At 42.9% G+C, this 16,378-nt stretch overlaps 1 protein-coding gene across 1 annotated transcript in view; it reads left to right on the top strand.

Moving 5' to 3' along the window:
* SV2C (synaptic vesicle glycoprotein 2C) overlaps positions 1-16,378 on the top strand; it is a 215,849-nt gene that overhangs the window by 90,062 nt on the left and 109,409 nt on the right. Inside the window, exon 3 of the mRNA XM_036886085.2 lies at positions 11,167-11,347. Coding sequence (XP_036741980.2) covers positions 11,167-11,347 — 181 coding nt within the window. The remainder of the gene's footprint in view (positions 1-11,166; positions 11,348-16,378) is intronic.

The raw sequence follows: 16,378 nt of genomic DNA, 5'->3' as shown, positions 1-16,378 counted from the left end.
TTCATTTGCTGATGTAAGAGACTTATACGAAGTAAGATCCTTTCATTGCATGCAGTTATGTTTAAATTTGAGGAGATGAATACATTTCTCATAAGCCTGTTTTTCATGCATTTTCTGGAAATAAGATACACAATAGTACTATTCGTCTGAAATAGCCCACTTGTTCAGTAGCAGAAGCCCTTCACCCTGCTCTAGTGTGCTTGTGGCTGCAGTTTTGGGGCAGACCTGTCCATGTTACCATGCTTGTGTTTTTCTCCTGTTTTCACTGCTCTCCTGTGCAGGTACATGTGGTCCAGTTTCTCTTCCAGTCCAGCAACATCACGCCCCTTTGCTCCTGTGAACTGCAGCTGTGCTCAGCTAGCTCCCTGCCTCCAGTTCCTCACTGGCACTGTAAGTTAGTGCCCTGCTCTCCGCCCGCGTCAGTGCTGGTGCTCTGAGGCTGCCCCTTCAGACCCCTGGTGACCTCTTCTGAAACAACCCAAAGGCCTTTTCTGAGTTGCTGTGCTCCAGGTCCCACTCAACAGCCTGCCCTGGTCTCCTTCCCTTCAGAGGGATCCACTCCACTTTCCGGCCCTCATACCTCCTTGCCCATTCTTCCTCATCTCTGACTTATTTTCCTTCTTGAAATGTGGTGATTCCTGAAGGGCTGGCCCTTGGGTCCCTGTCCTGGCTTTCATCCACTCTTGCAGAGAAATCCCATCTTTCACCGAGGCTCCAGGCCCTGCTGTGCACCACTTCCCACTCTCGTTTCTTTTCTCCATCACCCAGCCTTGGTGGTAAGCTGCTTCTTGTCTCTCACACACTTCCACTCTCCTGTTCGGTTGTTACACACCTGCCCTCAGCGCTGCGCCAGTCAGACTGTTCCTTAAAGCAGAGGTCCACAAACTGCAGCCTGCAGGCCAAGCCCGGCCTTTGCCTGTTTTTGTGAAGTTTTATTAGAGCAGAGCCATGCCCATTGCTCGCATGTTGTCCCTGGCTGCTTTCACACTGCACCAGCAGAGCTGAGTAGCAACAAAGCATGTGTAGCCCACAAAGCCTAAAATATTTACCATCTGGCCTTTTACAGAAAAAGTTTGTTGATCCTGCTTTAAAGCACTGAGGTTTTGTCATACCAGGGTTTTGATTGCCTTAATTCCCCACTCAGGAGTCCATCAGTAGTTCCCCATTGTCTATATAATTAATCTAAAAATTTTGGTCTCATTACTTAAGGATTTTCTCTTCTTCACCCAGCTCCAGTTGTACTTCGCACACACCCAGCCCAGCTGTCTCGCTGGCTCCCGCCTCTCCCAGCCTTTGCCCCTCTCACGTCCTTTCCTGTGTAGACCTTCCCCAGTGCTGGTGTATGTTGGGGAGTAAGCAAAAATGCTGTTCTGCCCATCCTCTTTCTCATATTCCCCTTGTTTTTTTTGAGTCTCGGCTCAACCCTGGTTCCTTCATGAGCATTTCCTGATGGTCTGCCATACTGATCATCGCTTTACTGATCCACGTGTATCGCCTGTACTCCCCCATTCTGCCCTGTTTACGTAGAGCATGATGAGGGGCACTGACGTGGAGTTTTTCTCACTGGTTTAAGACATTGGCCTGGCAGTCCCACCCTCCTCTTGATTAATTTTATTACAACTCATCCCAAGTCAGAATCCTCGGTGTGTCAACTTCTGCTCTTCCTGGCTTCCCCTCCATTTACATGAATTATGGACACTGACTACTAAAAACAGCTCCAAATTTGTCCCCTTCTGCAAACAACTGCCCCTGCCTTAGATCAGGCTGCTTCATTCCTTCCCTGGGCTCCCTCTCAGGGGTACCTCTTCAGCTGGTCTTCTTTCCCGGGCCAGGCAGGGAGAGTGAGAAGATGAGGTGCCAGGAGCCCAAATTTAAGGAAGCACTCACTCTTGGGGCCATACAGGTGCAGTGAAGTTACTGAAATGGTCATCTCAGGCACGGATGATGTCCAGTCTGTTTTTCAGTTTCCCAAAGGATAAAAGCCAAACCCCCTGAGCTGACTCCAGCTTGTTTTCTGGCTGTGTCTCTTGCCACTCTCACTGTGCACATGAACTTTACATGCGTGCATCCTGAACACCTAAAGTCCCCTGAGTGTGCTGTGCTCTGACACACTGGCCAACCTTCTTGAAGAGCTGGATCTTCTTCCCTCCCTTGGAACTTTCCCTCTTCTTTGGAGAATCCTCATTCATTGTTCAAAACTCAGCACAACCCTGCTGTTACCTTTTATGGGAAGCTTTTCAGAATTCCCTGGACTAATTAAGTCACTCCTTCCTTTTATCCCCTTAAGTATAGTGTACTCACCTTAATTATAGCATGTGTTTCATTTAGTGGTTATTATTATTTTTGCATGTTTTTAATTTCCATGGAAACCAAAATTCAAAGCCCCACTTCATATTGGAAGGGTTCAGGAAGTTTTGTAAAAGTACCGCCTAAGCTAAGTAGGCAACATCCCAGAACTGGAATCTTTGCGTGTGGCTTGGACATCAGTGTTCTTTTGCTTTAAGTTCCCCAGGTGATTCTAACAGGCAGCCATCATCTACAGCCGTTGCCATAGGCCCACGAGCTGTTTGAGACTGAGGCCATGTCCATTTCTTCCTGCACCATGCTCTCCTTCTCCATTCCCCTTTCCTTATACTTGCCTAGCTTGTCCCAGGAGCTCCACTAAGAGCTACAGAATTAATGACCACCTGCTTCATTGGCTGGCTCAGTGATGGGGGTCATCAAAGAGAATGTTCAGTTACCACTCCTCTCCCTAAGCACAGGTCTTGGAGTGGGGAAGCTGGGTGAGCAACTGATACGTGATATCCTCGAAGCACCACAAAGTGAATATTTAATGCTCTTGATTCCTAAGACTTGTTTATTGCTTTGAACACCAAGTGGGCTGCAATTTTTGGGGCCTGCAGAACCATACATGCAAAAAAATATTTTAGTATCTCTTTGCTTATCCGGTGGGCATGCTGTATACCAGCCATTTGAAGAAAAATATAAGAGAATAGATTGCATTTCCTTCTCATACTCCACTTCTGCATTTGGCCCACTGGGTGCAGTGGAAGTGTCTTTGGGCCTTCATAGGCCATCACCATTTCCTTCTCTCCTTTTCTCATATAAGTTGTTGGTTTTTATTGAACAACTATTTCACTCTATGCTAAGGGCTTTATTCCATTTAATCCCTCAAAAACCCTGGAGGTATGTATTATTATTAACCTCATTATGCAACAGAGAAGACTGAGGCTCAAACAAATTAGGTAACTTACCCAGAATCAAACAGCTAGTAACCAGCAGAGCAAGGATTCAGATCTAGGCCGTACGTCTTGAAAGCCTGGGCTCTTAACTACCTGACCCAAAGTTCAGAGCAGTAAACAGTAGTGGAATGACTATGGATATTGCATTTGGTTCAAAACAAAAGAAAAAAATACAGTTCTTCCTCAATCTCAACTACCACTGCTTTAATAATAGGTCCACTTCTTAGCACATTCAGTGAAAGAATACAACAAGACATGTACTGAACTTGAGAATTTATGTTACCATTTCTAATTCAAGTACAGAGTTTGAAACCAGTAATGATGAAAAATAGCAAATTATAAAGAGGGAGATACCACAGGCTTCTTTGCATTGCACAGGCACAGGGACAGCTGAGGAGGGACAGTGGTCCCTGTAATCAGCCTTGTACGGACTGCAGTGGAGTGTGGCTGAGGGATGGCCACGCTCACAGCCACCTTTTGGTCGTCCAGGAGCAGTGACCACAGGGCAGCAGCTGTGACAGCTTCCACATCAGTGGATAGGTGGGGAGGATCCATAAGAAGCCAGCAAGGAAGAGAGGCCACCCACACCATCCCCCAACAGATGGAAGAGAAAGGCCAGGCCAGCCGAGCAGAGCTGACCAACACCTAGTCCAGCCCCAGCAGCTGACACAGAAAGAAGCTGAAAAACCAGCCTAGCAGGGATTTTTTTCCAGGATACAGTGAATAAAAAGGAATCTTCATGAAATGAGGGAGAGGCATTTGTAGAGTATAACAATGAAACAAAACTGAAGGAACAAAATGGCAGCAGACTCAGAGACTCCAAGAATAAACTAGTGGTTACCAAAGGGGAGGGGTGTGGGAGGGTGGGTGGGGAGGGAGGGAGAAGGGGTTTGAGGGTTATTATGTTTAGAACACATGGTTGGAGTATCACGGGGAGAACAGTGTAGCACAGAGAAGGCAAATAGTGGATCTGTGGCATCTTACTGCACTGATGGACAGTGACTGCATTGGGGTATGGGTGGGGACTTGATAATATGGGTAAATGTAGTAACCACATTGTTTTTTCATGTGAAACCTTCATAAGAGTGTATATCAATCATACCTTAATAAAAAGTTTAAAAAAAAATGAGCAAGAGGGAGGTTGAGAATGCTGGAATTGACCTTTAAAGAGATGCTGTTTCCAGTTTTGCCTTCAGTAATAAGATAAACCAGTTCATGAATAATTTGTGGCTATTCAAGTGGCTATGCAGACCTGATTTCTTTAAGCACAAAGCATGTCTTCAGGGGGCTTCTGAGTCAAGGAAGGAACCATTATCTAATTAAATCTGGACTAGTAATTGGTCGGTTAATGGAAAAGTTAGTTAAAGCAGGAAAACATACAAAATACATATATAAGTATAGACTTAAACAATGTGTTTTAACATACAAGCACTCACTCATGTGGGCCATCTTTGCAGGAGCAAAGACTCCTTTGAGTGGGGATCTTCAAGCTGAAGGTACCCTGTCTTTTTTGCATCACCACAGTCATTATGTGACTTTGATTTTCAGTTTTAATTCCCTTTAAGTGGTGTGAGGACTTAAGGACACGTATGCCTCAGTGTGAGCACAGAATCTTTCATTGTTATTATTTTTCTCAGTCTTTTAGAGTTGTATTGCTCACATTTATTTAGTAGTGGTAATTTGCTTTTGTAACTCATCTTCCTCAAGTCTTCATAAACTAATTTTCACTGAAATAGCTGTCATTCTTTTTGCACTCATATTTCATTATTTATGTGACTGATGTTTAAGTACATAATTAATGACAAGCATAATCACATAAACCAGGTGGGTATGACGATAGTAAGCCTGAAAGTTTTGCTGGTAGAAGCAGAAGGAAGATGAGTGAGTCCAAGGAAGAAGTTCAAGGAAATAGTTTTCAGTGTTGGTGGGTGGGTTGGTTAATCTACTGAGTTGGTTAAGTAAAAATTGGTTAAGTGGGCTTCTACTGTTGGCATAATGTAGGTTTGGGGGAGAAAACTTTTGAGTAAATAAATGAATCTGTCTTCTGTGGAAGGAGTAATATTTAAAAACAATGAGCATAATTCAGGCAATGAAGTATTTTTTATTAATTCTGTGAATATGATAGGTCATATTGTATTATTCTTTTCAACAACTATTTCATTGTTATTTGTGAAGATTTAATTTTTTTGGACTTGGAATTACAAATTCATTTTAACCTAAGAAAATCTTATGAAAGGCAACTGCAAACATTGCCTCCTGGAGATTATTTATCATTGAATTCAGAATAGCACCACAGAATGTTTTTTGTTGGAACTCAATTTGTAAATAAGTGGTGAAATGAATTATAGAGTAGTGCATTAGCCATGGATAACTGAAGTGCTTAAAACAATTATTAAATACCTACTGGCTAAAATTTACCTTGAGAAAAACACTATATACCATTTCTTAAAATTGTTCTGTTTAGTTTAACTGTGGTCTAAAATAGTACTGGGTGAAAAGATGTGCCCCCTTAAGGACTGTCAGAAAGAATCAAAAGCAGCTTAGTAAAGCAGCAGAAATGGTAATGTGATATTTGTCAGGGGAAATGAGGGCACGATGAAATAAAATGGTATCAGTCTTCACGTTAGAACATACCTAAATGGCAAAGTCATGCTTGAGGCTTCTCCTTGTCTCCTGAGAGACTGACAGGCTGGGCTGGGAGAGGGCCGGAGCCCATGCTGTGGCAGGAAGAGCAGGGCGAGCCTTAGGTCAGGTTCAGCCCCTGAAAGCCCCGCTGAATCAAATCTTCATTACATTTGGGAAAGGACCCAGGAATCACAGCCTGGCCTCTCTCAGTGCTGGGGGTCCACCTCTAGCTAGTCCTGAGGAAGGCAGGCCCGAGAAGAGGCCCAGAGATTGTGCTTGCCTTTTGGAGATCTCCAGCTCCTGTAGGAGAGCTTGCTTGTTCCATGTCTTCAGAATTTAAACATTCCATAGCCTGCATGTCCTCCACTCAGATATATATTAGACAAATACAAACTTTAAGTCAAAACATATTAGAGAGGTTATGAGTTATCATTGAAAGCATGCCATCCTAAAAGTGCTTTCAAGTCCCCAAGGGCACACATCATGTACGGACCTTGTTCCCATACAGATTCTGAGTCTTTAGGTCCAGAGTGGTGCTTTCGAGTCTGTATTCCTAGCAAGCTTCCCAGGCTGCCTGCGCTGTTGGCCCAGAGGTCAGACTCTGAGGAGCAAGGATCTGGAAGACCTGATTTCAGGTACTGGTTTCTCACAGCCTCAATATTCCCACCTGTAAAATAAGGAACTTTGGACTGAAATACCATTTAATTCTGAGCAGCAGCAGTGTTGTGAGGAGTGGAGAGCAGAGAAGACTGGTCTGTGTGACAATTATATCCCTGCTCTGAGTTTCAGGGACTCCCCATTATAACACTGTGAAGATGGAGTGGGAATATGAAAACAAGCAAGGTGGCAAATGCAGTTTGTATTCTGATAATCCCGGAGTGTTTCCAGTGTTATTCACATCATGCCTTTGCTAATATTCAAAGGTTTGGCTTTAATTATGTCACACAATCAACAAATGAATCTTCTAAATGTGCTATTTCCCTCAGAAAAGCTGTGGGGTGGGCTTAAGTCTGTCCACAGGATGCCCAGTGGGACAGTCCAATTACCCAGGAATGATCCAACATAGGCCCACAAGATTTTTACCTTTAGATCTGAAACATAGTTTTAACCAGAGTGGAAGTAAAGATACAGCTTGATAATACATTTTTTTTGCTCATCAGTTGTGGAGGAATTTAGTACCAGTTTGAAATCTTTCTCATCTTTCTCAGGTTCTCCCTTCTCAGTGAAACCTTCCCAGAGGCCATGGGCGGAATTAGCAGTCACCTGTTATGCCTCCAAGGGGGTGAGCTTCTCGCTGTTGGGCTCATTCAGTTATGCTCCTATTGTCTTCCTGTCTCACCTGAGGGTTTCAGCCATGGACAAGTTCACTATGGATTGACAATGGAACATTGTGGGTAAAAAGGGGCTCATATCAAGCTTTCTTCTCATGGCCATAGGTCGAGCACTAGAATCCCATTTGCCTCCATCTCTGTGTCTGACTCAGCCCCTGCCCCATACTTTGCCCTTGCATCCAGCCTCTGCTCTTCTGTCTCCTGCTCTATTCCCTATGCTCTGTTCTTAGCACCAGGGAGCTCTTTTTATAGCAATACTGGCAGTAATGGCTTATTGCCAGTGGGTATACAAGCATGCGCCTGCATAGTGAGCTAAGTATTATATCATCACATATATACAATGGGATTAGGTGAGGATCCTGGCTATGGAACTTCCATTTTTTTCCCATACTCCCTCACTGAATTATGAACTCCTTAAGCTGTCCTGATGGAGTAGAGAGTTCGAGAACTTGGAGCCCCAGTATTTGAGTGCACACTTCACTGGTCTGTCCTGGTCCTTTGTTCCCAGAAGGTCATGGAAAGTCATTGTCTGAATGCCACTCTCTGTAGTGGTCATGGTCAGGTAGGATTGTTGGGAGGGTGACATGAAATAATGGGTGTGAAACTGTGTCCCTCACTCCTGGCTTAGAGTAAGCATTGGATGGGTTTTGTTAAGTTTTTCCTCCTCTAAGGTCAGGTTTCATGACTTACAAATTGTTATATTTCTAGCATTTCAGGAAAAGCCATGTACAACAAGTGCTCAATAATTCTTTAAAATGACTTCAGTATCTTCTCTTCCAGGTGATTGGGATGTATTTACTTTAGACATAGAAATAATACAAGATGGAGAGATAACTCTTTGGGTTTCCCCTGCTTACTTTTTTCATATATTTTTCTGAAATATATGAAATGTATTTTTAAGTAGTTTTTAAAATTCTGACATAAATTCATTTCTGGTTGGCTTAGTTTAGAAATCCTAAACACAAGAAGAAGAAATATGAACATTACCTAGGAAAACAAAAGAACTATATTTAACAGGCAATCCCTATAGGGTATGCATTTTTATTTATTTATATGTATAAACTTTCTAGGAGAATTAGAAAACCAACAATTGATAATAGTTACCTTGGGAAGAGGCTCAAAGGTGGGAGAGATGGAGACCTTTGTTTCATTTTATAAATTTCTATGTGTTTTGAATTTTTGGCCATATAAGCATATTTGGGCTTTTAAAAATTAGTAAGGATATGTGGGGAGTTGAAGGATAGACCATTTTTATTTTATGCTTTTTATATACTGAAACTCCAGATAAGTATATTTTAAAATTTTATTTTCAAAGGGCTTCAGTACAAGGTGCTGATGATAAATGAGGGTTGTCTGCCCTTTGTCAAGTCACTAAGCTTTTGTCATAACAGAAGTGAAGGACAAGCTCAGCTCCTTCAGCCTTTACTACCTCTGAGCTTTAAAAAGTGCCTGAGCTGGGGTTGTGTCCTCACGCTGATGCTGGGTAGGAGAAGTCCAGCATCAAGTTATGAACCTTTCAAGTGCTAGAGTTCATCACCTCGCAAAGCTATGATCCGGCCTGGTGGAGATGAGGCTGCAGGCTACTCCCAGGAGGGGAACAGGAGGAGATAGAAACCAGCCCAGCAGGAGCTTATCCCTCCTGCTCCAGAAAAGTAAGGGAGCTGCCGTCTTTGAAACACAGTGCAGGAGTCTTCATAGCAAGATACTGGACTTTTCATTTTTACTCTGGCACCACTGGGCTGTTCTCAGCATGACCCCTCACCCCCAGCAAGGATTGGGGATATGCCTGTTTAGAACATCTGAGAACAAGTAATGCACCCTTGTTTGATATATGCTTGGCAGATGAAGGAGCCTTTCCTCCTACCTCCTGTCTAGCATTTTCTGCCAGCAGCCACCCTCAGGTTCTATGAGGGTGGTATCCAGGCAGAAGGCACTTCAGCACATTTGAGGCACTGCTTTCCGTTCTAGGTGGGACCACCACCCAGGGGTCCAGGCAAACTGGGATGTTTGCTCTAGAGAGCAGCCAGGATTGTTAAAGAAATTGAAACCAAGTTATACATAGAACTGCTGACAGGCTGGAATGTGGTCACCACTCACTTTTCTGTGGTCAAATAATTAACTTCTCTGTACCTCAAGTTTCTTGCCAATGAACTGAGCTTCCATAATATTAACCACAAAGGGCTGTCTAGAGGGTTAAATAAAGTAATTCATGCCAACAGTTTGAACTATTAAGGGTTCGGCAAGTGCTAGTGACCGTATTTTGCTCCTGGGGCTTGACCTACAAGAAATGTTCCTCAGTCTTTAGATTGCAGTAGCCATAGGCCGCTCCTGATCTGTGGGAGGCCACTTTCTGACTTCTAGGCATTTTTAAAGGCATAGATATTATTATGAAGAAGCCTAGCATATGCTGCATATGCACTTCTCTGGATGAATCGGGCTGCTTTTCGAATTCCTTTGCCTTGTGCCGCCGATCCAGTCTTTAAGTTGTCTTCTGGACATGCATTGGCCTCATGATATGAGTAATCTCTTCATTAAGAAGGATGATCTGTGTATGGGCAGCCCACAGTGCAGAGAAAAAAATGCCATCCCTCCCAGACAAAGGATGACTGCCCGCCTCTTTGTAGTACCGGAGTCTAAATAAAAAGAGCTTTTCTTTGGTCGTATGGTACAATTGCTCCCGACTTTCCCCGTTTGCTGCAGCTATCTGTCCTTGGCTGTCCACGAGCAGCAGCTGCATGTCACTGATGTGTGGTTCACCAGACTACCACACCTTCTCCTTCTGGTTCTCATATTGATCCATTAACTGTGTCAAGCAAATGAATTCAGGGTGAATGTTTAAATGGGGTATTTCCCAAACGAATCTAAGGCAATAAATAAACCAGTCTTTTTTTTTTTGCTTGTCACTTAGATGCTGCTGAGTATCTTGCATGTGTCTTTGAAAAGGGACTGTTCAGATGGTGTTTGGGTGAAGCAAGGGAAAAAGCAGAAATAGATGAAAGATGTAGTAGCAGCTTTTTTTAACACAACATCCAGATATAACAAACTTCATTTCCTCTAGACATTGCACATCCTTATAGAAACCACCCTGAAATAACATTGGCCGTATCTAATATTATTTCATCCTGAGAAAGATTCTGGACAGGGCTTATGGGAAGACTGGTAATTTAGAAGCAGCAAGTGAATTAGAAAATTCAAATGCATAGCCACAGTGATGCCAAGAGGGACATCTATCTAGTTCTCTGTTTTCCATGTTTCCCTTAGGGAGGCAGAGTCAGCCATGAAAATAACAATTTTCAAACCACTAGCAGCTATTTCCCTTTCCTTAGCTCCCTAAGCTCCTTACTCCAAGAAAAAGTTTTCTCTTATGAGCAGAGTTTAAAACTATTTTAAGATTAACTCTTGTAATCTCTAAACCACCTTCTCCAGTTTCTCCTCCTTCCCGAGGAAGGGCCTGGGCTTTCAGTAGGGACCAGAGAGAAAGAAGCTGCGGGGTCCTCTAGCGGGTCCCTAAGAGTCTGGTCCTGGCCCGGGTCACCTGCTGCAGGCAGAGACTTGAGACAGGCTGGGGATCCATTTTGACCTGGGAGCCCTGGACTCAGGCTCCCATACTGGCCTTGTCATGGGGCCAGGCAAGGCCTTCACACCAAAGGTGACGTGACTGCGAGTAACCTCCAGGACTGCTCCGGGTGGAGACTTCCTATGCTGCCCGCTGTGTACCCACCCCCAGGAGGCTGGAGAGAAGGTGACTGTTGTGTCTTTTGCCCTTGCTGTTGGCCAGGCAGCCAAAGGTAGCCACAGAGCTTCCTTTCCAATTTGAAAGCTGATTCGTGTGACCTGAAGGATATATATATTTTTTTAATTTTCTCTTGCAAAGTTCTGGAATGTATTTTGTCCCTTGTCCATTTGCAATTACTTGTGTCATTTACTCACAATCTCTGATGTGTTTCTTTGTTTTCTGTGTGTTGCAGGCAGCTTAGTGTACCTCGGGATGATGACAGGGGCATTCTTCTGGGGAGGCCTGGCAGACAAAGTGGGAAGGAAACAGTCTCTTCTGATATGCATGTCAGTCAACGGATTCTTTGCCTTCCTTTCTTCATTTGTCCAAGGTTATGGCTTTTTCCTCTTTTGCCGCTTACTTTCTGGATTCGGGTAAGGTTTTCTCCATACTTTATAGCAATATGTTTCTTTTTAATAGTCATATGTGCTCCCCACTCCAAAGGACCTCATTGCCAAGAAATTATCCCTTAACACATTTCCTTCCTCAGCTTCACGTCAGCCTTAGAAGCCACAATACTGGTTCTTAGAAATATAATTATTGACTTTTAAATCCAAAATAGAACAGAACACATGTCTATGTTCTCGTCATTGATTCTTTTAGTGTTTTATTCATAGGAAATGAGTATTACTTTAAATGGAATATTTTTTCTATTGTTTCTATTACAATTGCAAATTGAAGAAAAGTTGTAATTTCTGTTACAGATTCAGAAATGTATTTTTCTTTTGAAAATTTAAGGAAGAAATAGCTCTGGTCCTACCTATTATGATCTGATTAAAGGTTCAAACCATTCAAGCATGCACTTAAATCCAGGATGAAAGTGTCTCAAGTAAATGTTGTTTTATTCATCTATGTTAACAGCATATTTAATTAGGTAGGAGGCTTGTTTCTTGAGATGTATAGGTTCTTTTGTAAGTTCATGAATTCTGTTGAATCAACAAAAGTGTGCTATCAGCCAAGTGCAATGGCCTAGTACCAGAGTCCCCCTTATTTGTGGGGGATACTTTCCAAGATCCCTAGTGGATTCCTGGAACCATAGAAAGTACCAAACCCTAGATATACTATTTTTTTCCTAAACATACATACCTCTGATACCTCTGATAAAGTTTAACCTATAAATTAGACATAGAGATTAATAATAACTAGTAATAAAATCAAACAATCATAATAATATACTGTCATAAAAGTTATGTGAATGGGGTCTCTCTCTCCAAGTATCTTATTGTACTGTACTCACCCTTGCTCTTGTGATGATAGATGATTAAAATGCCCACATGATGGGATAAATTAGGTAAATGACATAGGCATTATGAGATTGTGTTAGGCTACTACTGACCTTCTCGCCGTATGTCAGGAGGGTCCTGCTCCTAAACTGCAGTTGACAGCAGGTAACAGAAACCAGGAAAGCAAAGCCACAGAGAAGGGTGACCACTGTATAGCAACGGCTTTGTCATTTCCTTTAAAGTGCTTGAAGCACTTATTACTCTGCTAAGTGAATCCACAGCTTAGGAAAATCCAGTAGCTCGATTAGGAGAATCTAAGATTTACCTATAAGGAGGGAAAAAAATAATAAAATATAAAATTTCTGATTCAAGCTTAAGAACTTTATTGTCATTATAGACATACTTTCTGAGGTACCCAGTACAAGCTGAACCTATGAAAGAGACATAAGTAAAAGTGAAGGCGACAGTACAGGGTTTTGAATTTGAGAAGCATGTCAGTTGTGGTTGTTGATGATAGGGGTACCCACCAAACAAAACAGTTTTGCCAAAAAAGGTCAGAGAACTGCAACCCGTCTTTCTTAATGACACACAGTAGTACTTTAAAATCAGAGCTAAGATTAATAGAAATATAAGACATCAGAGAGAAAGACTGTGTAAGTGGGTTACCTAAAGAGTACAAAGTTTTCCCCATACAGACTAATGGGTCACTTTTATAATTCATTCAAAATATTCTTTAATTTTTATATTATTTTCTGCCAAAGATTAGTGCACATATTGAGACGGGTGGATTATCCGCAGATTTTTCTGTATTCTTTTTTATCTTCTCCTTGCCCTGTGTATACTACATTCTGCACATAGTGGGCACTTTGCAAATACATGACTAAGTTGCACAAATTTCAGCTTTTTGTAGAGTGAAGACATCCCAGTAAACCAAGAGAGTTGGAAAGGTTGGGAAAGTGAAAAAATATTTTCCTTCGAAAAAAATGACCAGAATCAATAATTTGCTTTGTAATGCTGGAAGAATGGGGTTTTCCTCCACAGAGGGGTCCCTTGGTGCTCAGAGCTCTGTGTGAAGTTGGCTACCTCCACTGCTGCCTTGGGGAGGTGATTTGGCTCAGGGATTCAAGGGGCTGCAGCAGAGCTAATGCTGAGGAAGAGCAGGTGTCATTTGGGGCTCTTCCTTAAAGAACCTTCTCAGGGCCCACATTATAAAACATTCTTGCCCCCGGGAAGGGCCAAGGAGCCCTTCTGATTTTTTCTATTGCCCACGTAATGCCACTAGCCTGTCAGGAAAAGCTAATAGCCTAAGTTCTGAACTTCCCAGTCCTTTCCATTTGCAGTCTCATCCTGGAAATTTCAGCAATATCCACAGACCTGAAAGTGCCCTTCTGTGGTCACATTATTATGGCAATCTTAACTGCCAGTCTGGATCATGACGTAGTCAACCTGATTGACTGCAGAGAAAAGGGCCATTATGGTGGCTGCAAAGTACTCCAAACTAATGGACTGTCCAGAAGCTAATTCAAGGGCAATACAGAAGCAGAGACTGAGTATATTCATGGTATTATTCCTCTTCCCTATTGCAGACAAATCATTCTTGAGCCAGCAGCTAAGGCTGCTAACCTTTAGATACCATAATTTACCTAGCAAAACACAGACTGTGTTTTGTTAACTCAGCTAGGCTCTATAAATTGTGATACCAGAGGCTAGCATTCTGTGCCTTCGTGAAGTTGGCACCAGACTGGGAGATCAAGATCCAAGTCACCCACCCCTGCCCTTCACTGTGGAACCTGGGGAAAGTCACTCAGGCTCTCCAGCCTGATTCATCTTTTATACAAGGGAGATAATAGTACTTCATATTCCTACCTTGAAGGGTGAGGATCAGGTGAGATAATATATTAGAAGTACAGGAAATGTATTACACATGGAAATGTAGGGTAATGTCTAGAAACATTCCTTCCTGGTTTGGCGTGTCTTCTTTTCCCTGTTCGTCCTCCCATTCGTTTAGCTACGCTGTCCTTGCTCATTGCCTTAGGGTGACAGCAGGGAGAGAGGGGAAAAGAGGCCTCTTTCTGGCTTTGAAATTTCAAGTCTTGTCCATGAGGGAAATGGGAAGGACTAACCATGGGCAAACAGCCTGGAAGGAAAGTGAAGTCATGCATCTCAGCTCTCCAGAACAGATGGGGATGCCCTGCGCTGGGGCAGGGTTGAGGGGGCAGCCACGTAGGCTTGCTCACTTGGGCCCAGGTGGCAAAACATGCAGACCTTTGTGGGATCCAAGAAACTGAGGGGACCTAAGAAAAGGTGTTGTTGAAGAAAATGCAGGACAGTGTCTTTCTTCTATGGCTGAGCTCACTGACCACGTTCCCTGTTTGTACCATGTGCCGTGCTGCCTCAATGCCAGGGTTTTCTCGGCTGCCCTGGAGTCCTCTGGGACACTCTGGGTCTCTGGGCAGTCTCGGCTGTCTCTGTTTACTCCAGTTCCATTCAGATTCAACTCAGAAAACATGATGGCATTAGCTAGTTGATCATGGTGTTCCTAGAAGAGAAATAGGAAGTTTACTAAAGTCTTACATGATCTGTATAAGCAGAAGAGGTCTAGGTCAAGTGAACAAAAGTGTAACTGGAATCATAAAAACAGAGTCATGGCCCTCAGTCAGTTCCCAGACTTGAGCCCGTTGACAGACCCAGAACTCCTTGAATGAAGGGGAGACTGGGACCTCTTGTGGAAGGACCTCAGGTACATGACTAAAAATTTGTAATGTTAATCTTTCTCCCAGCCTTCCCCAAGGGATCTATGGCCTTCTACCAGGGTAGCTGCATGAGGGAAAAGGAAATAATAAGATGTTTAGGGGCTTACTAGGCACTGGCTCTGAACTGACATGGTTTCCAAGAGACCCAGAACTTCCTTGTGGCCCCCCAGTCACAGTAGAGGATTGGGGGAGTCATGTGATTAACAGAGTGTTAGCTCAGGTTCATCTCAAAATGGGTGCAGTGAGTCCCTGCATCCACCCGGTGGTTATTTCCCAGTTCCAGAATGCATAATTGGAGTAGACATCACAACTGACAGATTCTGCACACTGGTGCCTGGGTACCAGCTCCGTACCCTGGGAATTTCAGCAGGGGAAGAGAATTTCTGGGTCCCAATCCAAGCCCTTCATTTTACAGAAGAAGGTTTACTGATGGAACCAGGAATAACAGAGCTAGGACTTCAGTTGCAATGATGTCCTTTTGAAGTTGCCACTCTGTAAACAAGCAAACTGTGCATGCCGAACCTGAAGTTAAGATGCCTTCATGTTATCTTATTGCAGATGCCACAGGTTTCCAGCTACTCTATCTTATTTCATTGTGGAGGCATCATTAGCAGCACTGCCTTATATTTCTGCTTCTTCCTATAAAGGTGATTTGCAGGAGCTCTTGTTTTAGCCTGAGGGTTATGATTTTATTGCCTCTCAATGTGCTAGCCTCTTAATTTACCACACCAACTCATGAGTATATTTTCTTAGAAACATGAGTATGTCCAGCTGCCATATTCCTTGTGACTTTAAATATTTATTCATTACAAAGAATGCTTTTCCTTCCAGGGACAAGAGTGTCCCTTGGGAGCGAGGAGGCATGCACCCACCTGTTACTCACCTCTCACTTTCCTAAGTGGTCCCACACCAGGCACAGACATCCCATCTTCTCTTCTGTTACAGGAAATTAGAAAGATGAGAAATGAAGTTGACACCACTGATTCATTTTCATTGGCCCCCAAATTAAATTATTTGTTTCCAGTCACTGTTAATTATGGGAATGATAATGCTGCAGATGTAGGCAATGTCAGAGTCTGGAGTTCCTGCCTGAGGGCCTGGCCCTGCTAAGCAGAAGGGCCAGGAGAAAAATATAACAGCAACAGAAATTAAAATGAAATTTCAGTGCCTCTGTATACTGTTCAGTGAATGAATAATCATTCCTCTCTTTGCAAATGGAGCCTCACAAATGCATACGTCGTAGCTGCTTGGAATATCCATCCATTAACCGTGTTAAGTTATATAACCAGAATTCCTGGGCTTTGTAGAAATGATCACTACTAACTGGAATTCTTCAGTGTTTTATATGTAGCATCTCATTTATTCTTATGACATTTTAAAATAATTAAGTATGCAAAAATATGCCTTTTTTAAATTAGAAAATTGAAGC

The sequence above is a fragment of the Manis pentadactyla genome, chromosome 2 (genome assembly GCF_030020395.1).
Source record: "Manis pentadactyla isolate mManPen7 chromosome 2, mManPen7.hap1, whole genome shotgun sequence".
In the NCBI taxonomy this organism is placed as follows: domain Eukaryota; kingdom Metazoa; phylum Chordata; class Mammalia; order Pholidota; family Manidae; genus Manis; species Manis pentadactyla.
Note: the sequence above shows the minus strand (reverse complement) of the source record. Positions and strands in the feature narration are given on the sequence as shown.